Source organism: Neoarius graeffei, chromosome 6, assembly GCF_027579695.1.
Source record: "Neoarius graeffei isolate fNeoGra1 chromosome 6, fNeoGra1.pri, whole genome shotgun sequence".
NCBI classification, from domain to species: domain Eukaryota; kingdom Metazoa; phylum Chordata; class Actinopteri; order Siluriformes; family Ariidae; genus Neoarius; species Neoarius graeffei.
The window spans coordinates 75,689,336-75,712,494 of record NC_083574.1 but is presented as its reverse complement, the minus strand read 5'-3'; the positions used below and the strand labels follow the sequence as shown (position 1 = coordinate 75,712,494).

Here is a 23,159-nt window from a genome sequence, read left to right as displayed (position 1 = left end):
CTCAGGAAAATATTTGACTGCAGCCTGAAAAGCACTGCATCCATTAGAAGGACCAGCGAGGAGTTTGGGACTTGGCTCACCAAGGTGGACAAATCAGTTTGCCAGGGAGGTTCAAGGCCTGGATTTACAAGCATTCGGTGCTTCCCTGAATCCTGTGGCCCCTGCTGACATACACAGTACCAATCTCCATGGTCGAGTCCCTCAAAAGGAAGATCAGCAGCTACTTGAGGAGGTGGCTTGGACTCCTGTGCAGCCTGAGCAGTGCTGGTCTGTATGGCACCACTAACACCTACAGCTCCCAGTCAGTGGCCTCACTGAGGAATTCATGGTGTCACGGACTCAGGAAGCTCTGCAGTACAGAGAATCCAGAGATCCAAAGGTAGCAACAGCTGGCATCCAGGTTCAGACAGGCAGGAAGTGGAGTGCAGCCAGATTGTTGGAAGTGGCAGAGTCACGCCTGAGGCAGAGGATGCTGGTGGGGTCCATTGCAGTAGGGTGGGCAGGCATCGGCTATGTCCCGACTACCAGAGCTGATAGAGCCCAAGGCAAGGAGTGGGAGCAGCTCATCCAGGAAGAAGTCTGAGCAGGTGTGGAGGAAGTCCAGGCCAGCAGGATGGTGGGGCTGGGACAGCAAAGGGCATGGCCAAGATGGGAAAACGTCCTGCAGTGGAAGATCACATGATCTAACATCTTGCAAGCAGACTACCATTGTGCAAGATTATTGGTCCAAGCTGTATATTTTTCTGCTCCGTGCTCTTGCAGGAGGAGGTTGCATTCTCTGCCTCTCCCTTCCCTTATCTTTCCTGCTTTTGCTTCTGCTGTCTCATCTGTCTAGTGTCTATACTTTTGAGAGACTCTCTCCGCACTGCTCTCCAAACTAAAAAAACATGGAATTGATAAACTGGTCTCTTCACGCAATTGACACAATCTTCTCGACGAGAAGCCTGGGTTCGGGGGAACCAGCCTGTCCTGCCAGAACGTTCGCAGCTGGCTACACGATGGATGCGTGGGAGCGGTGGCGGGTCATGTGCCTGGCGGTTCTTTCTGTGGAGGACATTGAAGACATCTAGCTATTCAGAACCATGATTACAGGACTTTTGCTGATTGGATTAGGCATTGCCCTGGTTTATCGAGGAAATTGGAAAATGGTGACAGCTGTTCAAAGCCCCATAAAGCTGCCCAACATGATTGAAGTGGTGGGCAGAGCTGTCGGCACTCAGACTGTGGCTATTCAGAACTTGAACCGCAATATGGATATCATCATGGAGAAGCTTTCAGCTTTGCAGAGGAAAATGGATTCGAGTGACCAGTGTGGACAATCAGAGTAGTCATGTAAAGGAATGCGTCTGCTCGACCCAAGACCAAACAAGCCCATTCTTATCTGCTTTCCCTCAGACAGCACTGGCCTTGGCCAAGGCCATTGCCGGGGCAACAATTCTCCCCCGGAGGTCACTGCTGTTAGACTCTCGTATTTCTCCTCTCCCCTCTTTCCACGGTCGGTGCTTTTACCCCCAGTATGACAAGTCGGTAAGCGCTGTCTGGCTGCAGGACTGGGCTGCTTGTTTGCGCTGGGTTACCCATACCTCTGCCCCCTCCCTCACCCCCTTCCCCCTCAAGTCCTGAGTCATGTGTAAAGTGTACTTTTTTTTGTGATTATGTGCTGAGGTGTTTTTTTAATGTTCCCACACTGTACTCCCCCCTGCAGCATAGTGTGGGGGTTGCTTTTTCTCCTCCCCTCCCCTCATGTTACTGCTGTATTTTTCATCCCTGTCTTCCTGTCCTGTCCACTCCCTCTGTGTTAATTGTATGTATGTGTATATGTATGGATGGGTTGATGGCTAATTTCGCTGGTACTTGTGACTAGTGACAATAAAGGGTCATTCATTCATTCATTCATTCATTCATATGACACCTTACCAAGTCCAGCAAACCTCCATATCTGGGGCAAGCGTGAAACACCTTCCTGCCCTCAATGCTCCGGAAGAGGTTCCTTGGAACGTCTTCTCAGCAGTTGCCCAAAAGCCCTGGGAGATAGTCACTACTGTTGGCGCCATGACCAGGGCCTCAAGGCAATTGCAGACAGTTTAGTCACAGCCATTAACAACAACAAGGGCCACCACCAGTCCAAGAGGATTGTCTTTGTAAGAGCTGCTGAGAAGCTGCAACCACATTCAGGACCAAAGGCTGGCCTCCTTACCACCACCAGCGACTACCATTTAAAAGTGGACCTTGGCAAGCAGCTTAAATTTCCAGCCCAGATAGTACCATCAGGTCTGCAGCCAGACATGATCACTGTTTCAAGATCCACCAAGCAAATGATCATGTTGGAATTAAGTGTACCCTGGGAAGAGCATGTGGACGAGGCCAACGAGAGAAAGTGCACCAAGTACCAGGAGCTTGTGGACACATGCCAAAGGCAAGGCTGGCGGGTCCGATGTGAGCCAGTGGAAGTGGGTTGCCGAGGCTTTGCAGGGCAGTCACTCTGCAGGGTTTTTTTTACAATTTACAATGCTGGGTATCACAACCCTGCCATGCACACCATTGTTCAGTGTTCTCCTGATGGTGGACTCATGAACATGAACATCAGCAAATGTGAGAGAGGCCTTCAGTTGCTTAGAAGTTACCCTGTGGTCCTTGGTGACCTTGTTGACTATTACATGCCTTGATCTTGGAGTGATCTTTGTTGGTCGACCACTCCTGGAGAGGGTAACAATGGTCTTGAATTTCCTCTATTTGTACACAATCTGTCTGACTGTGGATTGGTGGAGTCCAAACTCTTTAGAGATGGTTTTGTAACCTTTTCCAGCCTAATGAGCATCAACAACGATTTTTCTGAGGTCTTCAGACATCTCCTTTGTTTGTGCCATGATACACTTCCACAAACACGTGTTGTGAAGATCAGACTTTGATAGATCCCTGTTCTTTAAATAAAACAGGGTGCCCACCCACACCTGATTGTCATCCCATTGATTGGAAACACCTGCCTCTAATTTCACCTTCAAATTAAATGCTTATCCTAGAGTTTCACATACTTGTTGCCATTCACAGATATGTAATATTGGATCATTTTCCTCAATAAATTAATGACCAAGTACAATATTTTTTTTGTCTCATTTGTTTTACTGGGTTATCTTTATCTACTTTTAGGACTTGTGTGCAAATCTGATGTTGTTTTAGGTCATATTTATGCAGAAATACAGAAAATTCTAAAGGGTTCACAAACTTTCAAGCACTATATACAGTATTTTGGTGTTTATGTGTGCTGATTGCATATGGTACAGCAATAAAGGGCTATCTATAAAACATATGTTCTAATATATTCACCATTTAATGATTTATACATCGAAGGAAAGGTTTAGAATATATTTATTTAAATTATTAAATGATGATGGATGGATGGATGGATTAACGGATGGGTGGATGGACAGGAGGATTTAGCGGAACTTTTACACTTCTGTTTGACACTTTCTAAGTGATCACAAACCATCTTTTTCACACATTTCCATTTTTGCTGAGCATTATTTCAGTGTTAAGACACATACTTGCATTGATATAGCTGACAATGCAATGTACAAAATGTGTTACAACAAGAATCAGCAAACCAATATGGCATCCAATTGTGCTGGAAGTAAACCGCTTGTGTTCTATCTAGTTATTATGGGATATCTACTGGCTGTGCAATACTTGAAAAAAACAACAAAACCTAAACCTAACACTAAAACTAAAAAACTAAACTAAAACAAGTCAATTATATGCAATTGTGAAACTAATGAAAACAAAACCAAAATTAGAAGCAAACAAACCAAAAGGCTCAATAAAAACAAAAACTAATTAAAATGGCATATATAATAATTATAATAACTCTGGTGTGTGTGTGTGTGTGTGTGTGTGTGTGTGTGTGTGTGTGTGTGTGTGTGTGTAAAAACAAACACAAATTCAGTCTCCAATACAAGTATGCATAAATTAAAAATACCTTGAATCGTAGGCGGTTTTCTGTCTGCATTTCTGCTACAAAAGATAGCTCAAGAATGTCAGAGCCAAACAGAGAGGGTGCATCCTGTCTTTTTAGCCTGGCCTCCAGTTCTGAGAAATAAAGCGTAACCAGTTTAGCACAAACTAACACACATTTTTATATGGAAATCGATTCAGATGTGCTCGTGTGAAGATGTGTGGCCTCCACTTTCCCCTTGGGGAAGCTTCTTCCTGAAAAGTTTTATTTAGAATTGAGGCAGATCCATTTAAGCTGTTTCAGTACTTCAGACTTCAACAGTAACACACAACATGGCCAAATGTTTGTGTTTTGACACCTGACCATCACACCCATATGTGGGTCCCTAAACTGTTGCCACAAAGTTGGAAGCAGACAACTGTATGGTCTTTGTCTTTGTATGCTGTAGCTTTAAGATTTCCCACCACTGGAACTAAGAGGCCCAAACCTGTTCCAGCATGACACAAAAGTAAGGTCCATGAAGACATGGTTTCGCAAGGTTGGATTGGAAGAGGTCGAGTGGCCTGTGCAGAGCCCTGACCTCAACCCCACCGAACACCTTTGAGATGAATTGGGACATTGATGCACCAGGCCTCCTCATCTGACATTAGTGCCTGACTTCACAAATGCTCTTGTGGCTGAATGGGCAAATCCCAACAGACATGCTCCAAAATCGAGTAGAAAGCCTTCTCAGGAGACTGGAGGCAGTTATAATGGCAAAGAGGGAATAAATCTGGAATGGGCTGTTCAAGAAGCACACATGGGTGTGATCATCAGTTGACCATACAACTTTTGGCCAAATAGCGTATATAGTTTAGGTTTTTTCTACTATTCAAATAGTTGTACTTATTGTTGCATAGCATTATTGCATGCTGTTACTTCATTCTCATTACCTCCTGAAGTTAAAGCATTACTTGGAAGTGGCTGCAGACATACTGTAATGTGAGGAGCCTACTGTAACTTGATCAGTCAATTCAGCTCCCAAAATACATTTACAGATATTCATTTAGCAAATGTCTTCAACAATTTACACAGAATATGACACATTGTATAAAAATGCTCAGTTGGCAATATAATACACAGATATAAGAAGACTGGACCCAGCTTTGGACTAAGTTTGATGTGTCTACGCCATTGCCCTGTGAGTGTGTGCAACTCCCAGATTGTCCCTAATGAGGTGAATTGAACTCAGCATGTCCACAGAGATTCATGTGATTTCTTTGTATAAATCCCAGAATAGTGTGTAACATTTACTGGTCCCTCCACAATTATTGGCACACCTTGTAAAGATTAGTCAAACGGGTTAGAAAAAAAGAAAAGAAAAAACAATCCACCATTCGTGAAGTAGCTTCATCTCATACTGAAAAATATGTGTAGGGGGGGAATCCAACCTTTTATTGAAATAAATGTATAAAGAGAAAAACAATTCCCTCATCAAGAAATAATTATTTTCAACAACACGTCAAAATTATTCACTCCCTTGGAAATTATAGTGAACACAATGTAACTGAAGCATGTTTCCCATTTAAATTGTACATTTTTGAGTTGCTTGGAATGTGTAGGAGCTTTCAAGCTGTAATCCATGACTTCCTGATTAACTGGAATACAAATTTGAGGTGGCACATAGGCTAAATTCCCTTAATTATGGGAAAGATAAGATAACACATAAACCAAATGAGGGAGAAGTGTGTTGAACTTCATTAGTCAGGGAATGATCATTAAAAAAAAATGCAAAAAAAAAAAAACCACCCTGCTCACTTGATAATGCCCATTTCTACTGTTCGGGCAATAATAATAAAGTGGACATCAACTGGAACTGTTACAAATTTGCCTGGAAGAGGATGCAAATTTATTTTTCTCCCAAGTACAGTGAGGATGATAAGTGAGGCAAGCAAATCCCCAAGGATGACTGTTGGTGAACTACAAGAAAAGGTAAAATCTTGGGGTTTCCAAGCCTCCAAAAACACCATTAGACACCACCTCCATGCCAGCAGATGATCTGGAAGATATGCCAGAAAAAAAGCCTTTTCTCTCAGTTAACCACACACGTAAATGCCTGATGTTTGTGAAACACTACTACACCTTTGACTGGAACCATGTTCTTTGGTTTGTTGAAAGAAAAAAAAAATGGAGCTTTTTGGCAATTAGCACTCAGGTGGGTTTTGTGTAAAAAGAAGGATGGCTCTAATGAAAAAAAAACCCTATCCCAACTGGAAAACATGGTGGAGGTTCTGTGATGTTGTGGGGCTGTTTTTCCTCCAAAGTCCCTGCAAACTTTGTTAGGGTACATGGCATTATGGACTCCATGAAATACTAAGAAATTTTAAATCGCAATCTGGCTGCCTCTACCAGGAAATTAAAATTGGGTCATCATTGGATCTTCCAGCAGGATAATGATCCAAAGCACATGTCCAAATCAACACAAAATTAGTTATCTGGCCACAGAATCAAGTTTCTACCATGGCCATCTCAGTCCCCTGACCTGAACCCCATTGAAAGCCTACTGGGTGACCTGAAGAGGAAAGAGCACAAGAGAGGACCAAGGACCCTGGATGATCTGGAGCAATTATGTAAAGAGGAATGGTCTCAGATGCCCTGCTTTGTATTCTCATACCTTATGAATTATTGTAAGTGAAGACTCGGTGCTATTTTATTGGCAAAGGGAGATTGTCCAAAGTATTAAAGGGCTGATGACACGAACATGACTCTATGCAATTTCTTAAATAAACTATACAACATGGCAAACATGTTAGATTTCTGTTATAATTACGTGAAAAGAAGCTGTTGTTACGCAAATATCCAACTTTTAATTGCACAGCGCAAGAAAACTGGGTCCGTGGCTCGCGGCCATGTTGTGACGTCAGCGGGAGAACACGCTGCGGTTCACTGGCTGTTCTACTCATAGACATCCTATGGTTCTACTCTGGTTCTACTCAATGGAAATGGCGCATGAAAATGCCGGTGAACTCTCTAGTGCTAGCTCTTCCTCTTCTGGGAGTCTAGCATTGTGTTGATCTCTTCCGAATAGAATCTATGATAGCCTACCCTCTTTACCCTTTGCCTCTCGTTGCTAGGCGGCAGTTACATGAAAGCCGCAAGCTTTCACAAGCAAATACATGACTGATATCATGCCGACTTTATGATTACATTTATGATTATCATGTAGAATCTATAGCTCTACGTACCTTTATCTTATGTCGTTTCACAACAGATGTTCTGACAGGAGGACTGTCTTTGGATCCGGCATAGCTACTAATAGACCCCCTCCAGAATACTGGCAGTGTTGCCAGATAGGGATTTTTCCTGCCCAGTTGAGCGGTTTCAAGTGCATTTTGGTGGGTTTTGAACATATTTTGGGCTGGAAAACGTCAGCAGTATCTGTTGCCAGATGGACAGATGGACACGTTTGTGCTGAACTGAACACCCAAGAGATTCTTTTAAGCTGGGAAGGGTGTCAAAACAAACCAAATCAAAGTGTTCAGAGCACAGGACGGATGTTGGTGAGGGCTCCCACTTGTCACGAGTGCGCCTGACTTGCTTCACCCAATTCGCATGCAGCTCGGGATCTCTGGGAAACTTGAATAAACTTACCCCATCCTTGTGGGTTTTGGAGCAAAAGCCGGCAACACAACGCGAAGGCATAATAACTAATATATATATATATATATATATATATATATATATATAATGTATAATAATAATACTAATAATGACCAACTGAACACCTGTTGCATCAACAATAAACTGGTAAGTTAGGAGGAAGGTTCTTTCACTGATGTCATATAGCTCCTCCTCCTCCTGGGTGCTGCAGCCCTGTCAAATTTGCCCAAGTAGCCGCGTTTTTTATCATAACTTGTTAAATAGGCGCCTTCGTGAATTAATATATGGATCATCGGGAATTACTTTTTATGTTATAAAACATCACCAAAGATGTCAAAAACGTGTCATCAACACTTTAAAGGCAGGAGTGTCAATAATTTGGCACCTGTGTTTTTGTTGAAAATAATTATTTCTAGATGAGGGATTTGTTTTACTCTGAATAAATTGATTTCAATTAAAGGTTGAACTTCTCATTTTATCAGTGAGAGATGAAGCTACTTCACCCAAAGGTGGATTCCCCCCCCAACCCTGTCTTTGGACTGTGTTTTTTTTTTTTTCCGACCCCTACATGTCTTTGGACTGTGGGAGGAAAGTATGAGCCCCATATAACACAGCTGTGACAAACCAGATGCTTGCAGATGTAAAATGAAAACAAGGCTTTAATGAGAGAAGGACAATTCGAAATCAATGTACAAAAGCCAGGCCAGGTCAAAACCAAGAAATCCAAAACAGTAACAGGGGCTGGACAAATCGTGGTCAAAAAACAGGCAACAGTTGAAAAACCAGGAGTCAAGAGATACAGGCAATCAGAACACAAGGGCTAGGCAAATCATAATCAGAAAAACAGGCAATAATTGAGAAACCATGAATCAAGAGAGACAGGCAATCAAAACACAAGGGCTAGGCAAAAAGGATCATACACAGAGAAACAATCGATATAATAACACTCATTAAGCTTACAAAAAGTGAAGACAATACTGCACAAAGGACAAGACAGACAAAGGGGTATAAATACAGACACAAACAAAAGGTACAAGTGATGGTGATTAGAATTCGGGTGAACCACTTCTACAAAGTGGTTCTGGATTGGTTGACAGAGTGCATGTGCTATGAGCTGGTGAGTGAGGGGGATTATGGGAAATGGAGTCCTGAGGGTTGAGGCAGACAGAGGGTGAGCCCGGAAGCATGACACCCCATTTCCAGAAAAGTTGGGATATTTTCCAAAATGCAATTTAAAAAAATGTGATTTGTTAATTCACATGAACCTTTATTTTTAACTGACAAAGTATTTTAAAAGATTTCAAATAGTCTTACTGACCAACATAATTGTATTTTGTAAATATAAACAATGTTATTTTGATTACGTTCATTATGTCTTATATTAAATATAGTTAGGTTTTTTTTTTCTTTTTTTATCAGACATCTAGTTTTTGGGTTTGTTTACCTGACATGTTTCGACGTACGACTGTCGTCTTCCTCAGAGTGTCACCGGATGTTATTGGTGACGCATCTTTTATCAGCTGATAAAAGATGCGTCACCAATAACATCCGGTGACACTCTGAGGAAGACGACAGTCGTACGTCGAAACATGTCAGGTAAACAAACCCAAAAACTAGATGTCTGATAAAAAAGAAAAAAAAAACTAACTATAAACAATGTTAGAATGGGATGCTTGCAATACACACAAAAAAGTTGGGACAGAGGCAAAATAAGACTGAAGAGTTTATAGGATATTCAAGTCACACCATTTTGGAAGATTCTACAAGAAGCAAGTTAATGATTGGGTATAAAAGGAGCATGCATCAAAGGCTCAGCCTTGGCAAGCAAGGATGGGTCATGGCTCACTCCTTTGTGCCAAAATTCATGAGGGAATTGTTAGGCAATTAAAAAAAAAACAGCACATTTCTCAATGAAATATTTTAGATCTTAGAAAATCTACAGCACATAATATTGTGAAAAGATTCAGGGAATTCAGAAACATCTCAGTGTGTAAAGGGCAACATCAGAAACCACTGTTTAATGTGTATGACCTCCAAGCCCTCAGGTGGCACTGCCTGAGAAATCATCATACTAATGTGACAAATATAGCTACATGGGCTCAGGAGTACTTTGGAAAAACGTTCTCACTTAACAGTCTGCCACTTCATCCAGAAATGCAAGCTGAAACTGTATTACACAAGTCAGAAACCATTCATCAATTCTCTGCAGAAACTCTGCTAATTTCTCTGGCCCCAAACTCATCTCAGATGGACTGAAAGACAGGGAAACATAAGCTGTGATCAGATGAGTCCACATTTCAGCTTGTTTTCAGGAAAACCAGATGTCGAGTTCTCTGTGCCAAAGGTGAACATGTCCATCCAGTTTGTTATCAGTGAAAGGTGCAAAAGCCAACATGTGTGATGGTATGGGGGTGCATCAGTGCCCACGGCATAGGTGAGTTGCATATGTGTGAAGTACCATTTATATATTGCATATCAATATCAAGATATGGCATATATTGGGAATTCAGAGAAACATATTCATCAAGGCAACATCTCTTCTTGGGAAGTCCATGCTTATTTCAGCAGGACAATGCCAGGCCTCATTCTACATGGGATACAACAGCATGGTTTCGTAGACAGAGTGTGTGTGTGTTTGACTGGCCTACTGCCAGTGCAAATCTGTCTCCTATTGAGAATGTATAGTACATCATGAAGAGCAGAACCAGACAATGGCAACTATGGACTGTTGAGCAGTTGAAGTCTTGTATCAAGCAAGACTGGACAAAAATTTGAATTGTAAAACTGCAACAATTATTATCCTCAGATCCCATATGTTTAAAAAAAAGTGTTATTTAAAGGAAAGTTGATGTAATGCAATGCTAATAATGCATCTGTCCCTTTTTCTTCTTCTTTTTTTTGGAGTGTGTTGCAGGCATCAAATTCTAACTTCGTACTTTATATTTACAAAGTACAATTCATTTGGTCAGTAAAACTATTGAAAATATTTTCTTTGTACTTTTGTCAGTTAAATAAAGTTACTTTTGTCAGTTAAATAAAGGTTCACGTGAATTAACAAATCACATATTTTTTGCTTTTATTGCATTTTGGAAAATATCCCAATTTTTCTGGAAATGGGGCTAGTATGTTTTGACCCTGTCTGTAAAATTTTTACCCTTTGTTGATTTCAGAACCCCAAAATACATTCAAACTTGTGCACCAAATTCTTGATTTTTTTTCTATTAAAGATGTATGTTGTGCAATCATTTTTTCCCCCAGAAAAAGAACAGTCCAAAGAAATCACTGAAAGCCTAATATTGCCATGACAGTCATGTCGATGATTCATGTATGTAAACTTCTGACTGCAATGATATATTTGCATTTACATCACCTGCTAAAAGCAAAAATATGCCATTTGTAACAAAGCAAAGTTTTTAAAAATTAGTTGAATATAAAACAAATAAAGAACTGATTATAGTTTATTATATCAGGGTAGGGGGCGGCATGGTGGTGTAGTGGTTAGCGCTGTCGCCTCACACCAAGAAGGTCCGGGTTCAAGCCCTGTGGCCGGCGAGGGCCTTTCTGTGCGGAGTTTGCATGTTCTCCCCGTGTCCGCGTGGGTTTCCTCCGGGTGCTCCGGTTTCCCCCACAATCCAAAGACATGCAGGTTAGGTTAACTGGCGACTCTAAATTGACCGTAGGTGTGAATGTGAGTGCGAATGGTTGTCTGTGTCTGTGTCAGCCCTGTGATGACCTGGCGACTTGTCCAGGGTGTACCCCGCCGTTCGCCCGTAGTCAGCTGGGATAGGCTCCAGCTTGCCTGCGACCCTGTAGAACAGGATAAAGCGGCTAGAGATAATGAGATGAGATGAGATATCAGGGTAGACTGGCATCTCTCCATCAACCTACATTGGCTTTCAATGGATTATTTCCCCTTATGCCTAATGCAGCATCTAGCTTTCTAATATGCGCTTTAATCCATCTAGTACCAAATCCTCATTGAATAAATATTTAAGTGTCTAAATATCTAGTACTTACTTGTACTCCCTGGCTGACTTTCACTGACCACAGTGTAGCCATGATTACTGGAGAAGAAACACCAAGGCACATTTGCTTGGTCATTTGGATCCCAGCAGCAGCCACGCTCCTGACAGCTTTTCTGAAGGAACAGGAAGTGAAAATTTGTAAAGGTCATTTTTCAGAGATTGATTATAATACGATATGTCAGTCTAATTAGTGTCAGTGATCTATATACTCGTATGTATGCCTTAAAGTAGGCTTTTCCATTTTGACCAACAACTGTACCAACATTTTTTGAAGCACTGAAGTGGAAGCTCATAGCAGAAAATTATTTAGAATTAAAATTTAATGATATGCTGATATGTGTATATATAAGCATAATATGCAAGAAATAAAAAGTGAAATGCATAAAATAATGCTTTATCATTCTGATCCTTTTGTTTTTGTTTTCAGAATGTGAGCTCATTTGCCTAGATTTTGAAAGTAGGGTGTGTGTGTGTGTGCGCGTGTGTGTTTTGATATTTCTGACCAAAAAAACAAACAAAAAACCCCACGCACATATGGTACACACACACACACACACACACACACACACACACACACACACACACACATTATATTTATATACACACACACACACACACACACACACACACACACACACACACACATACATACACACACACACACACACACACAATGCCCTCCACAACTATTGACACTCCTCGTTAAGATCTTAGGCTTCTAATAAATTCATTTTTTAAAAATAAATAATATAGGACAACAATGCAAAAAAAGAAAAAAACCAAACCTTTAATTCAAGTGCATTTATTCAGTGGGAAAAAAAATCCCACATTAAGAAATAATTATTTTACATGAAATCATGTGTGCCACAATTATTGGCACCCCTGATGTTAATACTTTGTACAACCCCCTTTTGCCAACAAGGCAGCACTTAATATTCTCCTATAACATTTCACAAGATGGGAGAATACAGAGAGAGGGATATTCGACCATTCCTCTTTGCACAATCTCTCTAAATCATCCAGAGTCCTGGGTCCTCTCCTATGCACTCTCCTCTTCAGCTCACCCCACAGGTTTTCAATTGGGTTGAGGTCTAGGGACTGAGATGGCCATGGGAGGAGCTTGATTTTGTGTCTGGTGAACCATTTTTGTGTAGGTTTGGCCACATGTTTAGGGTCATTATCTTGCTGAAAGACCCAGTGACGACCCATCTTCAGCTTTCATGCAGAGGCCACCAGATTTTGATTTAAAATGTCCTGGTATTTAAAAGAGTTCATGATGCCATGCACCCTAAAAAGGTTCCTGGGTCCTTTGGAAGAGAAACAGGCCCACAGCATCACCGATCCTCCCCCATACTTCACAATAAGCATGAGGTCCTTTTCTGCATACTCATCTTTTGTGATGTATTAGAGTGTTTGTTGCCAAAAAGCTCTATCTTGGTCTCATCTGACCAAAGCACATGGTCGCAGTTGAAATTCCAGTACTGCTTAGTGAACTCCAGATGTTTACATTTATGCTTGTAAGTGAGAAAAGGCCTTTTTTTGTGCATGCCTCCTAAACAGCTTGTTGGCATGTAGATAGCGCCTGATGGTTGTTATGGAGACTTTGTGACCCCAAGATGCTACTCTTTGATGCAATTCTCTAACAGTGAGCTTTGGAGAACTTTTTACTTCTCTTACTATCCTCCTCACTGTGCGTGGTGGCAAGATAAACTTGTATCCTCATCCAGGCTTGTTTGCCACTGTTCCAGTTGTTTTAAACTTCTTGATGATTCCTCTGACTGTAGATATGGGCAGGTGTAGGCGAGTAACTATTTTCTTGTAGCCATTGCCTGACTTATGAAGGTCGACACACATCTGCCTTACTTGAATGGTGTGTTCTCTTGTCTTTCCCATGTTGAAGAGTGGATAAGAGAAATAGGCCTCTGTGTCACATCATATTTATACTCCAGGGAAACAGGATGTGATGAATTACTAATTAAAGGTTCCTACATACTCTGATCAACTTTATAAACTACAGTAGAAATGACAGAAATGCTTCAATTACATTTATTTTCTAGGAATTGTTATGGGTGCCAATAATTGTGGAACAGATGATTTTATGAAAAATAATTATTTCTTAGTCAGAAAGAAATATATTTTTTTAATTCACTTGAGTTTAGGGTTACATTTTTTGACAATTTTCAGTGTGAGATCATGCTTCTGCAATAAAAATTGAATTTATTTTAAGGCTTTTAACACATCTTAACCAGGGGTGCCAATAATTGTGGAGGGTCCTGTATATATATATATATATATATATATATATATATATATATATATATATATATATATATATATATATTATTGTTATTATTTTACCTGAGAAGCACCTGCATCTGGAAAACAGTCCACTCTTTCACCCAGGGGAATATTTGGACACTGCGCTACAAATGCTGGTTCTAAAATATCAAATAAGAAAAATGATAGAACAGTACAGCCCATTGAACTGTTTTGATTATCACCAAATGAATATAATTATTTATTGGTTTGTTTTTTTTTAATGCAAGAATTCATTTGTATTCACTGTACAAACTGGAAAAGGCATTATTATTATGACTTTTATATACTTGACCAAAATCATTATAATGATTTAGGTTGAAACCATACATTCTTTATGCCACACAAACATTCCCATCAGTTAAAAAGAAAATTAAGCATGCACAAACAAACAAACAAACAAACAAACAAACAAACAAACAAACAAACAAAGCTTTTGTTGATTAATTGGTTAATTTAGTACATTAATCATTTCAGGACTGAAGCAATCAGACCACTAATGACTTTGTTTAACTTACTGCCTTTACAGAGATTTTTTTTCACAAGAATAAGTTGCAAAGTCTGATTAATGTTGGGGCAGCATGGTTGTGCAGTGGTTAGCAGTCTCACCTCAAAGAAAGAAGGTCCCAGCTTTGAAACTATGGCTGAGGAATTTACTGTACATGTTCTTCCTGTGCCTGTGTCAGTTTCCTTCCACAGTCAAGAGACATGCAGATTAGGTCAACTGGCTACTCTACATTGCCAACAGAGGCTTTGCACCATCACGTGACACCATAGCAATGGTAAATAGGGTGCCATAACAATGAGCATGCTTGTAGTACTATATTCAGCTGAGTTAGTTGTTATTGACCATGGGAATGGTATGGAAATTTTTGCTGAGTTTTTGGATATGCAAATCATTGTGAACGAGAAAAAGACATCAGATTTTTTTTATTTCCAAAAAGTAATTCATTATCAGGGGAAATAAATGAGAGAACTTTCTTAACATAGAAGAGGAAATGGGGAAACATTCAGTGTGACTTGGTGTCAAAAGGATACAGTGGTGCTTGACAGTTTGTGAACCCTTTAGAATTTTCTATATTTCTGCATAAATATGACCTAAAACATCAGATTTGCACATAAGTTCTAAAAGTAGATAAAGAGAACCCAGTTAAACAAATGAGACAAAAAATATTATACTTGGTCATTTATTTATTATGGACAATGATCCAATATTACATATCTGTGAGTGGCAAAAGTATGTGAACCTCGAGGATTAGCAGTTAATTTGAAGGTGAAATTAGAGTCAGGTGTTTTCAATCAATGGGATGAAAATCAGGTGTGAGTGGGCACCCTGTTTTATTTAAAGAACAGAGATCTATCAAAGTCTGATCTTCACAACACATGTTTGTGGAAGTGTATCATGGCACAAACAAAGGAGATTTCTGAGGACCTCAGAAAAAGCGTTGTTGATGCTCATCAGGCTGGAAAAGGTTACAAAACAATCTCTAAAAAGTTTGGACTTCACCAATCCACAGTCAGACAGATTGTGTACAAATGGGGGAAGTTCAAGACCATTGTTACCCTCCCCAGGAGTGGTTGACCAACAAAGATCACTCCAAGAATAGGGCTGTAATAGTCGGCAAGGTCACAAAGGACCACAGGGTAACTTCTAAGCAACTGAAGGCCTCTCTCACATAAGCTAATGTTAATGTTCACGGGTCCATCATCAGGAGAATACTGAACAACAATGGTGTGCATGGCAGGGTTGCAAGGAGAAAGCCACTGCTCTCCAAAAAGAACATTGCTGCTCATCTGCAGTTTGCTAAAGATAATGTGGACAAGCCAGAAGGCTACTGGAAAAATGTTTTGTGGATGGATGAGACCAAACAAACCCTTTTGGTTTGAATGAGAAGCCTTGTGTTTGGAGAAAGGAAAACACTGCATTCCAGCATAAGAACCTTATCCCATCTGTGAAACATGGTGGTTGTATTACCATGATTTGGGCCTGTTTTGCTGCATCTGGGCCAGGACGGCTTGCCATCATTGATGGAACAATGAATTCTGAATTATACCAGCGAATTCTAAAGGAAAATGTCAGGACATCTGTCCATGAACTGAACCTCAAGAGAAGGTGGGTCATGCAGCAAGACAACAACCTTAAACACACAAGTCATTCTACCAAAGAATGGTTAAAGAAGAATAAAGTTAATGTTTTGGAATGGCCAAATCAAAGTCCTGATCTTAATCCAATCGAAATGTTGTGGAAGGACCCGAAGCAAGCAGTTCACATGAGGAAACTCACCAACATCCCAGAGTTGAAGCTGTTCTGTACGGAGCAATGGGCTAAAATTCCTCCAAGCCAGTGTGCAGGACTGATCAACAGTTACCGGAAACTTTTAGTTGCAGTTATTGCTTCACAAGGGCATCACACCAGATACTGAAAGCAAAGGTTCACATACTTTTGCCACTCACAGATATGTAATATTGGATCGTTTTCCTCAATAAATAAATGACCAAGTATAATTTTTTTATTTCATTTGTTTAACTGGGTTCTCTTTATCTACTTTTAGGACTTGTGTGAAAATCTGAACACGTTTTAGGTCATATTTATGCCGAAATATAGAAAATTCTAAAGGGTTCACAAACTTTCAAGCACCACTGTAGGTCAAAAACCCTATGAGTGAGTATGCTCACTTCATTTACACAAAAGTAAGAATTTAAAAAAAATTACATATATATATATATATATATATATATATATATACACACACACACGCACACACAGTATTGTATATATATAATTTCACAACTGCAGCACGGTGCTCATTCTTATCCAGTGAAGTGAACATGAGCCTCAACACGGCGGCAGCTCTGCACAGCCTTAGTTTCAGTGAGACTTAAAGTGCATTTACATTCGGGGATCCTTTGGAGTGTGTTGTGTGCATGTTTGTGACCCAGTCATTATGGGAAACACCTGATACTGAATTGAGCACAAAATACAAATGGAAAGCTTGTTGGAAAAGTCAGCTAGTTAATGCAAGATTAGGTTGGATTATGATTAAGAGAATGATTTTTTTTCTGTATTTGTGTTTATGTTAGAAATCAGAGATAATCTGATATAGTACATGTCTGTGATAACCCAATCTTTCAGTCTTTTTCAAACTATTGGGATGAGCAAGAATGGTTTATTTGGATTGTACATCAAGCTATTATTAATGATTAAGAGCTTTATATAATGACAGATTCTTTTTTATTTTGTTAATCATGAAACTGTATGAGGGGCGCCATGGTGGTGTAGTGGTTAGCGCTGTCGCCTCACAGCAAGAAGGTCCGGGTTCGAGCCCCGTGGCCAGCGAGGGCCTTTCTGTGTGGAGTTTGCATGTTCTCCCCATGTCCGCGTGGGTTTCCTCTGGGTGCTCCAGTTTCCCCCACAATCCAAAGACATGCAGGTTAGGTTAACTGGTGACTCTAAGGCCCTGTCCACACGGCAAAGGATTCAGGTGACTCCAATACAATTGCTTATCGTTTAGGCCTGGCGTCCACATGGCACCGGCGTTTTGGGTGCCCCAAAATGCAATCTTTTTGAGAACGGGTTCCAGAGTGGAAAGATCTGGCAACGTTGCCGTTGTGAAGTCGTCTGGATGAGTAGAACGGATTTGTTTATAATGACGTCACAACCACATGACTGTGAGTGCTTCACGCCGGGTAGAAGTGTAACGAACTCGATGCGAGTTGTCAACAAATCCTATAACTTGGTTCATGAAACGCGCTTACAAAATATTTTCACTGTGAATATTTATTGTGTAATGGTGCAAAGTGAGAGAGAGAGAGAGAGAGACTCTGCCCTTAGGGCAGAGTCAATCCCGCCAGAAAAAATAGGGAAAAAAAGGAGCGATCTCACCTCTTCAGATGTTGATTTAAGTCCTACAATACATTCCTCAAAAAGGGTGTAGAAGAGCAAATTAATCCATCAACGTGTAGCATTCAATTTATTCCGGACCATTAAAGACGCCGCCTTCCGCGTAGAATCATACGTCATCCTCGCCGCCATATTGGATAGGTCAAAGCGGAGAATAAAGATTCATGTGCTGCGTTTAACTGTACCAACAGGTTTACCGTCCAAATGAGATCACATGGGATTACCTTTCACAGGTGAGAAACAACAAATTAATCCATCAACGTGTAGAATTCAATTTATTCCGGACCATTAAAGACGCCGCCTTCCGCGTAGAATCATACGTCATCCTCGCCGCCATATTGGATAGGTCAAAGCGGAGAATAAAGATTAGCTGCGTTTAACTGTACCAACAGGTTTGCCGTCCAAACAAGATCACATGGGATTACCTTTCACAGGTGAGACTGGAAAAATACTTTTCATTGTATTTGGTCATTATAATGTAATTTTACGAACAGATTTTCCTGACTTTGTGGCTAATATGAAGTCTCGCGCATAATAGTTTATGCCCATGCGTCCTTACTTCTTCTATTGTTCTGGTGTCTCCGAAGGGACCGTCTTACAGCGCCCCTAGAGGTGTGGCATGTGTATTGCATCGTTTTCAGCAAGCGTTGCGTTGCCATATGGACCTGATATTTTACTGATCGTTGCCCATTTGGACGCGGTATATTTTTAAATAACATCTCGTTGCCGTTGTCGTGTGGATGTAGCCTAAATTGACCGTAGGTGTGAATGGTTGTCTGTGTCTATGTGTCAGCCCTGTGATGACCTGGCGACTTGTCCAGGGTGTACCCCGCCTTTCGTCCGTAGTCAGCTGGGATAGGCTCCAGCTTGCCTGAGACCCTGTAGAACAGGATAAAGCGGCTGGAGATAATGAGATGAGATGAAACTGTATGAGGAAATATTAAATTCACTCACTCTTTGTCTCATTCGTGGCAAGCAGGGTGATCAGTGCTATGGCAACAATCCCAATCATGACAAACATCACCATCAGGGCTATCTCTAACCCAGAGAACTTCTTCTTCTTCATCTGAACAAAACAAAAATAAGACATATGCACAAACACATCCCAAAAATTCTATATTAGATGTCCTGATGCGAAAGATGAAAAAAAAAAATTATAGCTCTATTTACAGATTATATCATTAAAATGCTGCATTTGACTTTTGTAAAAAAATAATAATAATAAAATAAATAAACTCAATTCTGATTCTGAATATCATACTATATTTCATAACTGATTATCAGCACATGCCTCACACATACATATATCTTTTGGTATTAATTTCTTTTCCCCGTGTATAGCCTCTTTTCACCAACAGTATTAACTGCACAATCACACAATCACACAGTCACAGTTCATGGAAAAAAAAATTGTCATATGTCTTGTCTTTTTACTTCAAATGTTGGGAGGGTGTTTTGTAAATGAAAATAAACAAAATCTTCTGAGTTAATCTGTAAGACCACATCTTTCAGCCAATGCTTCTGGAATTCATTATGTTCTTAGTGAGAAATTTAGTAGAGTAAAAGTACACTATGCAATACACTTTATCATTTCATTCTTTTTTCTCTCCCAGTCATAGATTCACATTTTTCATAACTGTAGCATAAACTCTTTTGTTCTCTAGAAATATCTCAGACAGTCTCAGAGACAGAGTGACCATAGTGGTCCCAATTTGGCCATTTTATAGCACACATGAAAAATGGGCTTTGGTTGGGAGTTATATTTTCGGGAAAAAAATGCACTCTTTGAAGAATGATTATTTCTCAGGGTGACTTATATGATAAGACTTTTGCATTTGGACAGCTATGAAGTAAGATGGGATAAAATTCCACAGGTTTTGTATCATTTGTTGCCTTCTTATAGCTCACATAGAGGTGTATTCAAAGTTTTTCCACCGTAAAGGCCAATTCTCAGTTTTCAGAGAACTCTGTCTGATTCCATTCAGCTAATTTGAAATTATTAGATTTGACATTTCAGTGTGTCTGTTTGATCATTGTTAGTTAAAAATTTTCAGCTGAAAATTCTTGGGGAATGTTCTCAATTTTCCTAGACAGAATGCAAAAGTGTCGCATCAGTGCATCTTTTAAACACAGTGAGCAGACAGGCCAAAACATTAACAAACTTCAGGGAAAATGGGCAACAAGTATAAGCCCAGGGGTCTGACTAAAAATCAGGAAGTTTTGCAATAAAGTGATTCACATTTTGTAATTGAGGGACTTCAATACTTTGCATCTCTCCTTTTCAAACTGACCCACAGTGATAAGTAAAAATATTAAACCAAAGCATGGTCAGATAAGAGAAATATGTGATTCTAAGCCTGCCCGTAATTGGTGTGGGTTGTCAGTCTAAATATTCACTCTAAAAAAAAAAATAACTGGAGAAAAAATGGTGGAGTAAGCAGCTACTCGGTCCAGCTCTGTCTGCATTCGACATTTTATTTGACGTTTTCCTAGTGTTGCCACCTGTCCCGGTTTTTCCTGATTGTCCCGGATTTTCATGGTCTGTCCCGGAAAAAAAAAATAAAAATCCGGGACACTGAATGTCCCGGTTTTTTGTACATAATGGGCAAAATGTGTATTTCAACTTGCGAGCCAGCTGAGAACCAGTTTGCTTTTCCGAGCTCGCCGTGCTAAGTGGAGCCACGTCATTACGTCGCTGAAAACGTCATTACGTCGCTGTATACGTCAGTTACGGCGCTACGTTTGCATAAACCTTGGCGCGAATATCAAAGCAAAAACACGGAAGAAGCAGCAGCAGCAACAACAACAATAATAATGATGATGATGATGGCTGACTTCGCGTTTGTACAGTTGCTGCTTCTCGTCGCTTAAAAATGGCGATCTTTCGCGGTCTTGTTATTGTTGTTGGTCTTAACAACTCCACCCCCCGCTGACGTAAGCGGTTCTTTCCTCTGGCCCAGCAGAGAGTTGGTGCGAGCCTGGAACCGTTTTTTCTGGCCCCAGAGCCAGTTCTTTGTCAGTGGAAACAGAAAACCCGGTTCCAAACTAAACACTGGCCCCGAACCAGCCCTGGAACTGCTTTGGGGGAAAAGGAGCAATGGAGGATGCTTGGACTGATAAAAGAAACAGACTCTCTGTTGCAATGGTGAAGGCTGAGCTTCAAGTCAGGCTAAACTTTCAGTTGTCCTGTACTGAGTTCAAGACATTCATTGAAAATCAGCCAGGACTCATAGCAGCAGCAAAGAAAAACACCAAATATAAATGGAAGATTAGGTAAGGTTTTGGTGAATTAAATGAAATCCAAATAGTCTTATCTGCCTACTCCTGTATGTACTGTATGTGCCCAGTTATATGTCCTCCTATGTATTTGTTTAGCCAAGAGCAGCAGAGGCACAGGCAAGCACAAGCAAAGCACACACCACACTCTAAGCAAGCAGGTAAGCTGTTTGACACTACACCTTACATTCAGGTATTCTCAGATACAATAAAAATTAGATTATTTATTTTTATTCCACATAAGCAAACAAACAGAACTTAATTATGTATTCCCCTTTTACCTGTGCCCACTACTGCCCCCAGGTGTCCACAACCAAAAACTGTTGGAAATAAACCAAAATAATGAAGACCTGCTATATTATGTAAAACAATTAACTAAACAAATAACTAGCAAAAGTGTCATTTTTACTAATTAGAGCAATACAATTTCAGCGTAGAAGGGCAATTTTTGTCTTGATTTAGATGTGTGAAGGGCGCTGTTGCTTACAAGCAAAAAGGTCGATTGGATGGTCGAAATGTCCAGGATTTTTGTCAGACACAGGTGGCAACCCTATTTCAGACTAATCAGTGCTTTTGAATTTGTGGAGCCGCCCATACAGGTTTCTAACTTGATACCTGTTATATTTACTGCAAATATGGTAAAATCAGGCAAACAACAAGGCAAAAAACTGAAGGTGAAAATAGTGAGCTAGCATCGAATTTGACTAGCAACGATGATGGAGACAGTACCCCTGTGTCTCTAGCCGACATACAGAAACTACTTGCAGGCATGGAAGAGCAAATTATTACAAATCTGACAGCACAAATTTCTTCCAACCATTTCAATATCGCTAAACACAGCCAGTCAATCCAGTGCATCAAGACTTCAGTGAATGACTTTCAGGACAGAATAATTACACTGGAATCCACTGTTGGCTATCTTTCAAAGGAGAATGAACAGCTAAAGCTAAAACTGGATGACCTCGAGAATAGATCCAAAAGATGCAACATGCGTATTACGGGCATACCAGAAGGAGAAGAAGGGGCAAAACCCACCTCTTTTATCGAATTCTGTCTGAAAGAAATATTTTGGGCTGGTGCCTTCCCCTGTCCCGTGGTCATTGATAGAGCACATAGACTAGCCATCCAGAGAAGATGAGAGGGCGCACCACGTCCCTTCATAGCACGCATGCATCACTTCCAGATGAAGCAACAAATAATGCAGCTTGCCCGGGAGAGGGGCTCCCTGGATTATAAGGGGTCGGAGGTCCACATCTTCAGAGACTACAGTGCAGAGGTAGCAAGGAAGCGAGCCGCCTTCACCCCGATAAAAGCCCAATTGAAAAGAGCTGGGTAATGCTTCAGTCTACTCTTCTCTGCTAAACTCAGAGTGAACATCAACGGTGCCAAGCATGAGTTCAATACACCAACCAAAGCCACAGCCTTTTTGGAAGCTAGAAAACTGCCACAACAGGAATTACACTACTACCACCAAGATTATTTCTAAAGTTAATCCAGGTCTGCTGGACTGTCCAGTGAGTGCACAAAGGTGCATGCCTAGACTACAGCAAACTTGCCTTAATTTATATATATATATATATATATATATATATATATATATATATATATATATATATATATATTTTTTTTTTTTTTTTTTTTTTTTTCTCATGCTGTATTGTAGCCACTGCCAAGATTTCAGGAATTTTGTTGTGAAAGTTTGTGCAAGTTTGGTTGAAATTGGTTTGAAATGATTAAGAAAGCTTCATCCATTTTGGACTTGGTTACCGTTATAGCTTTCTTCAAGTTGTTACCGCTACATTATGGAATTGGACTGTATCTTTGCTCTATGTTAACCTTTGATATTAGCGCTTAACTGATATCCACCAGCAGAAGCCTGCTTCTGAGTGATAGGCCACAACTTGGTTGCACTCAGTACTATTCATACTGCCTTATCATGCATTTTGTATGAATGAAAGAATAGAAATATTATTTTATTTTTAATTTTTTTCACGTACTTCAAATAATATTAAGTTTAGCTCACTTTAGACTAATAGTTCATTCAGTGAACTGC

General features: G+C 40.2%; 1 protein-coding gene across 4 annotated transcripts in view; it reads right to left on the bottom strand.

Moving 5' to 3' along the window:
- The window catches only part of si (sucrase-isomaltase), a 484,577-nt gene that overhangs the window by 395,148 nt on the left and 66,270 nt on the right, over window positions 1-23,159 (bottom strand). For 3 of the 4 annotated variants that reach the window (XR_009654900.1, XR_009654901.1, XM_060924052.1), the window contains exons 2-5: window positions 18,785-18,896; window positions 13,972-14,051; window positions 11,606-11,726; window positions 3,974-4,083 (exon numbers count right to left, since the gene is read on the bottom strand). Coding sequence is in view for 2 of the 4 variants with exons in the window: in XM_060924052.1 (XP_060780035.1) it covers window positions 3,974-4,083; window positions 11,606-11,726; window positions 13,972-14,051; window positions 18,785-18,896 (423 nt within the window). In the remaining 2 variants the exon portion in view is untranslated. Of the gene's footprint in view, window positions 1-3,973; window positions 4,084-11,605; window positions 11,727-13,971; window positions 14,052-18,784; window positions 18,897-23,159 lie in introns of those variants that run through there. The other variant, XM_060924053.1, reaches the window with a different exon arrangement.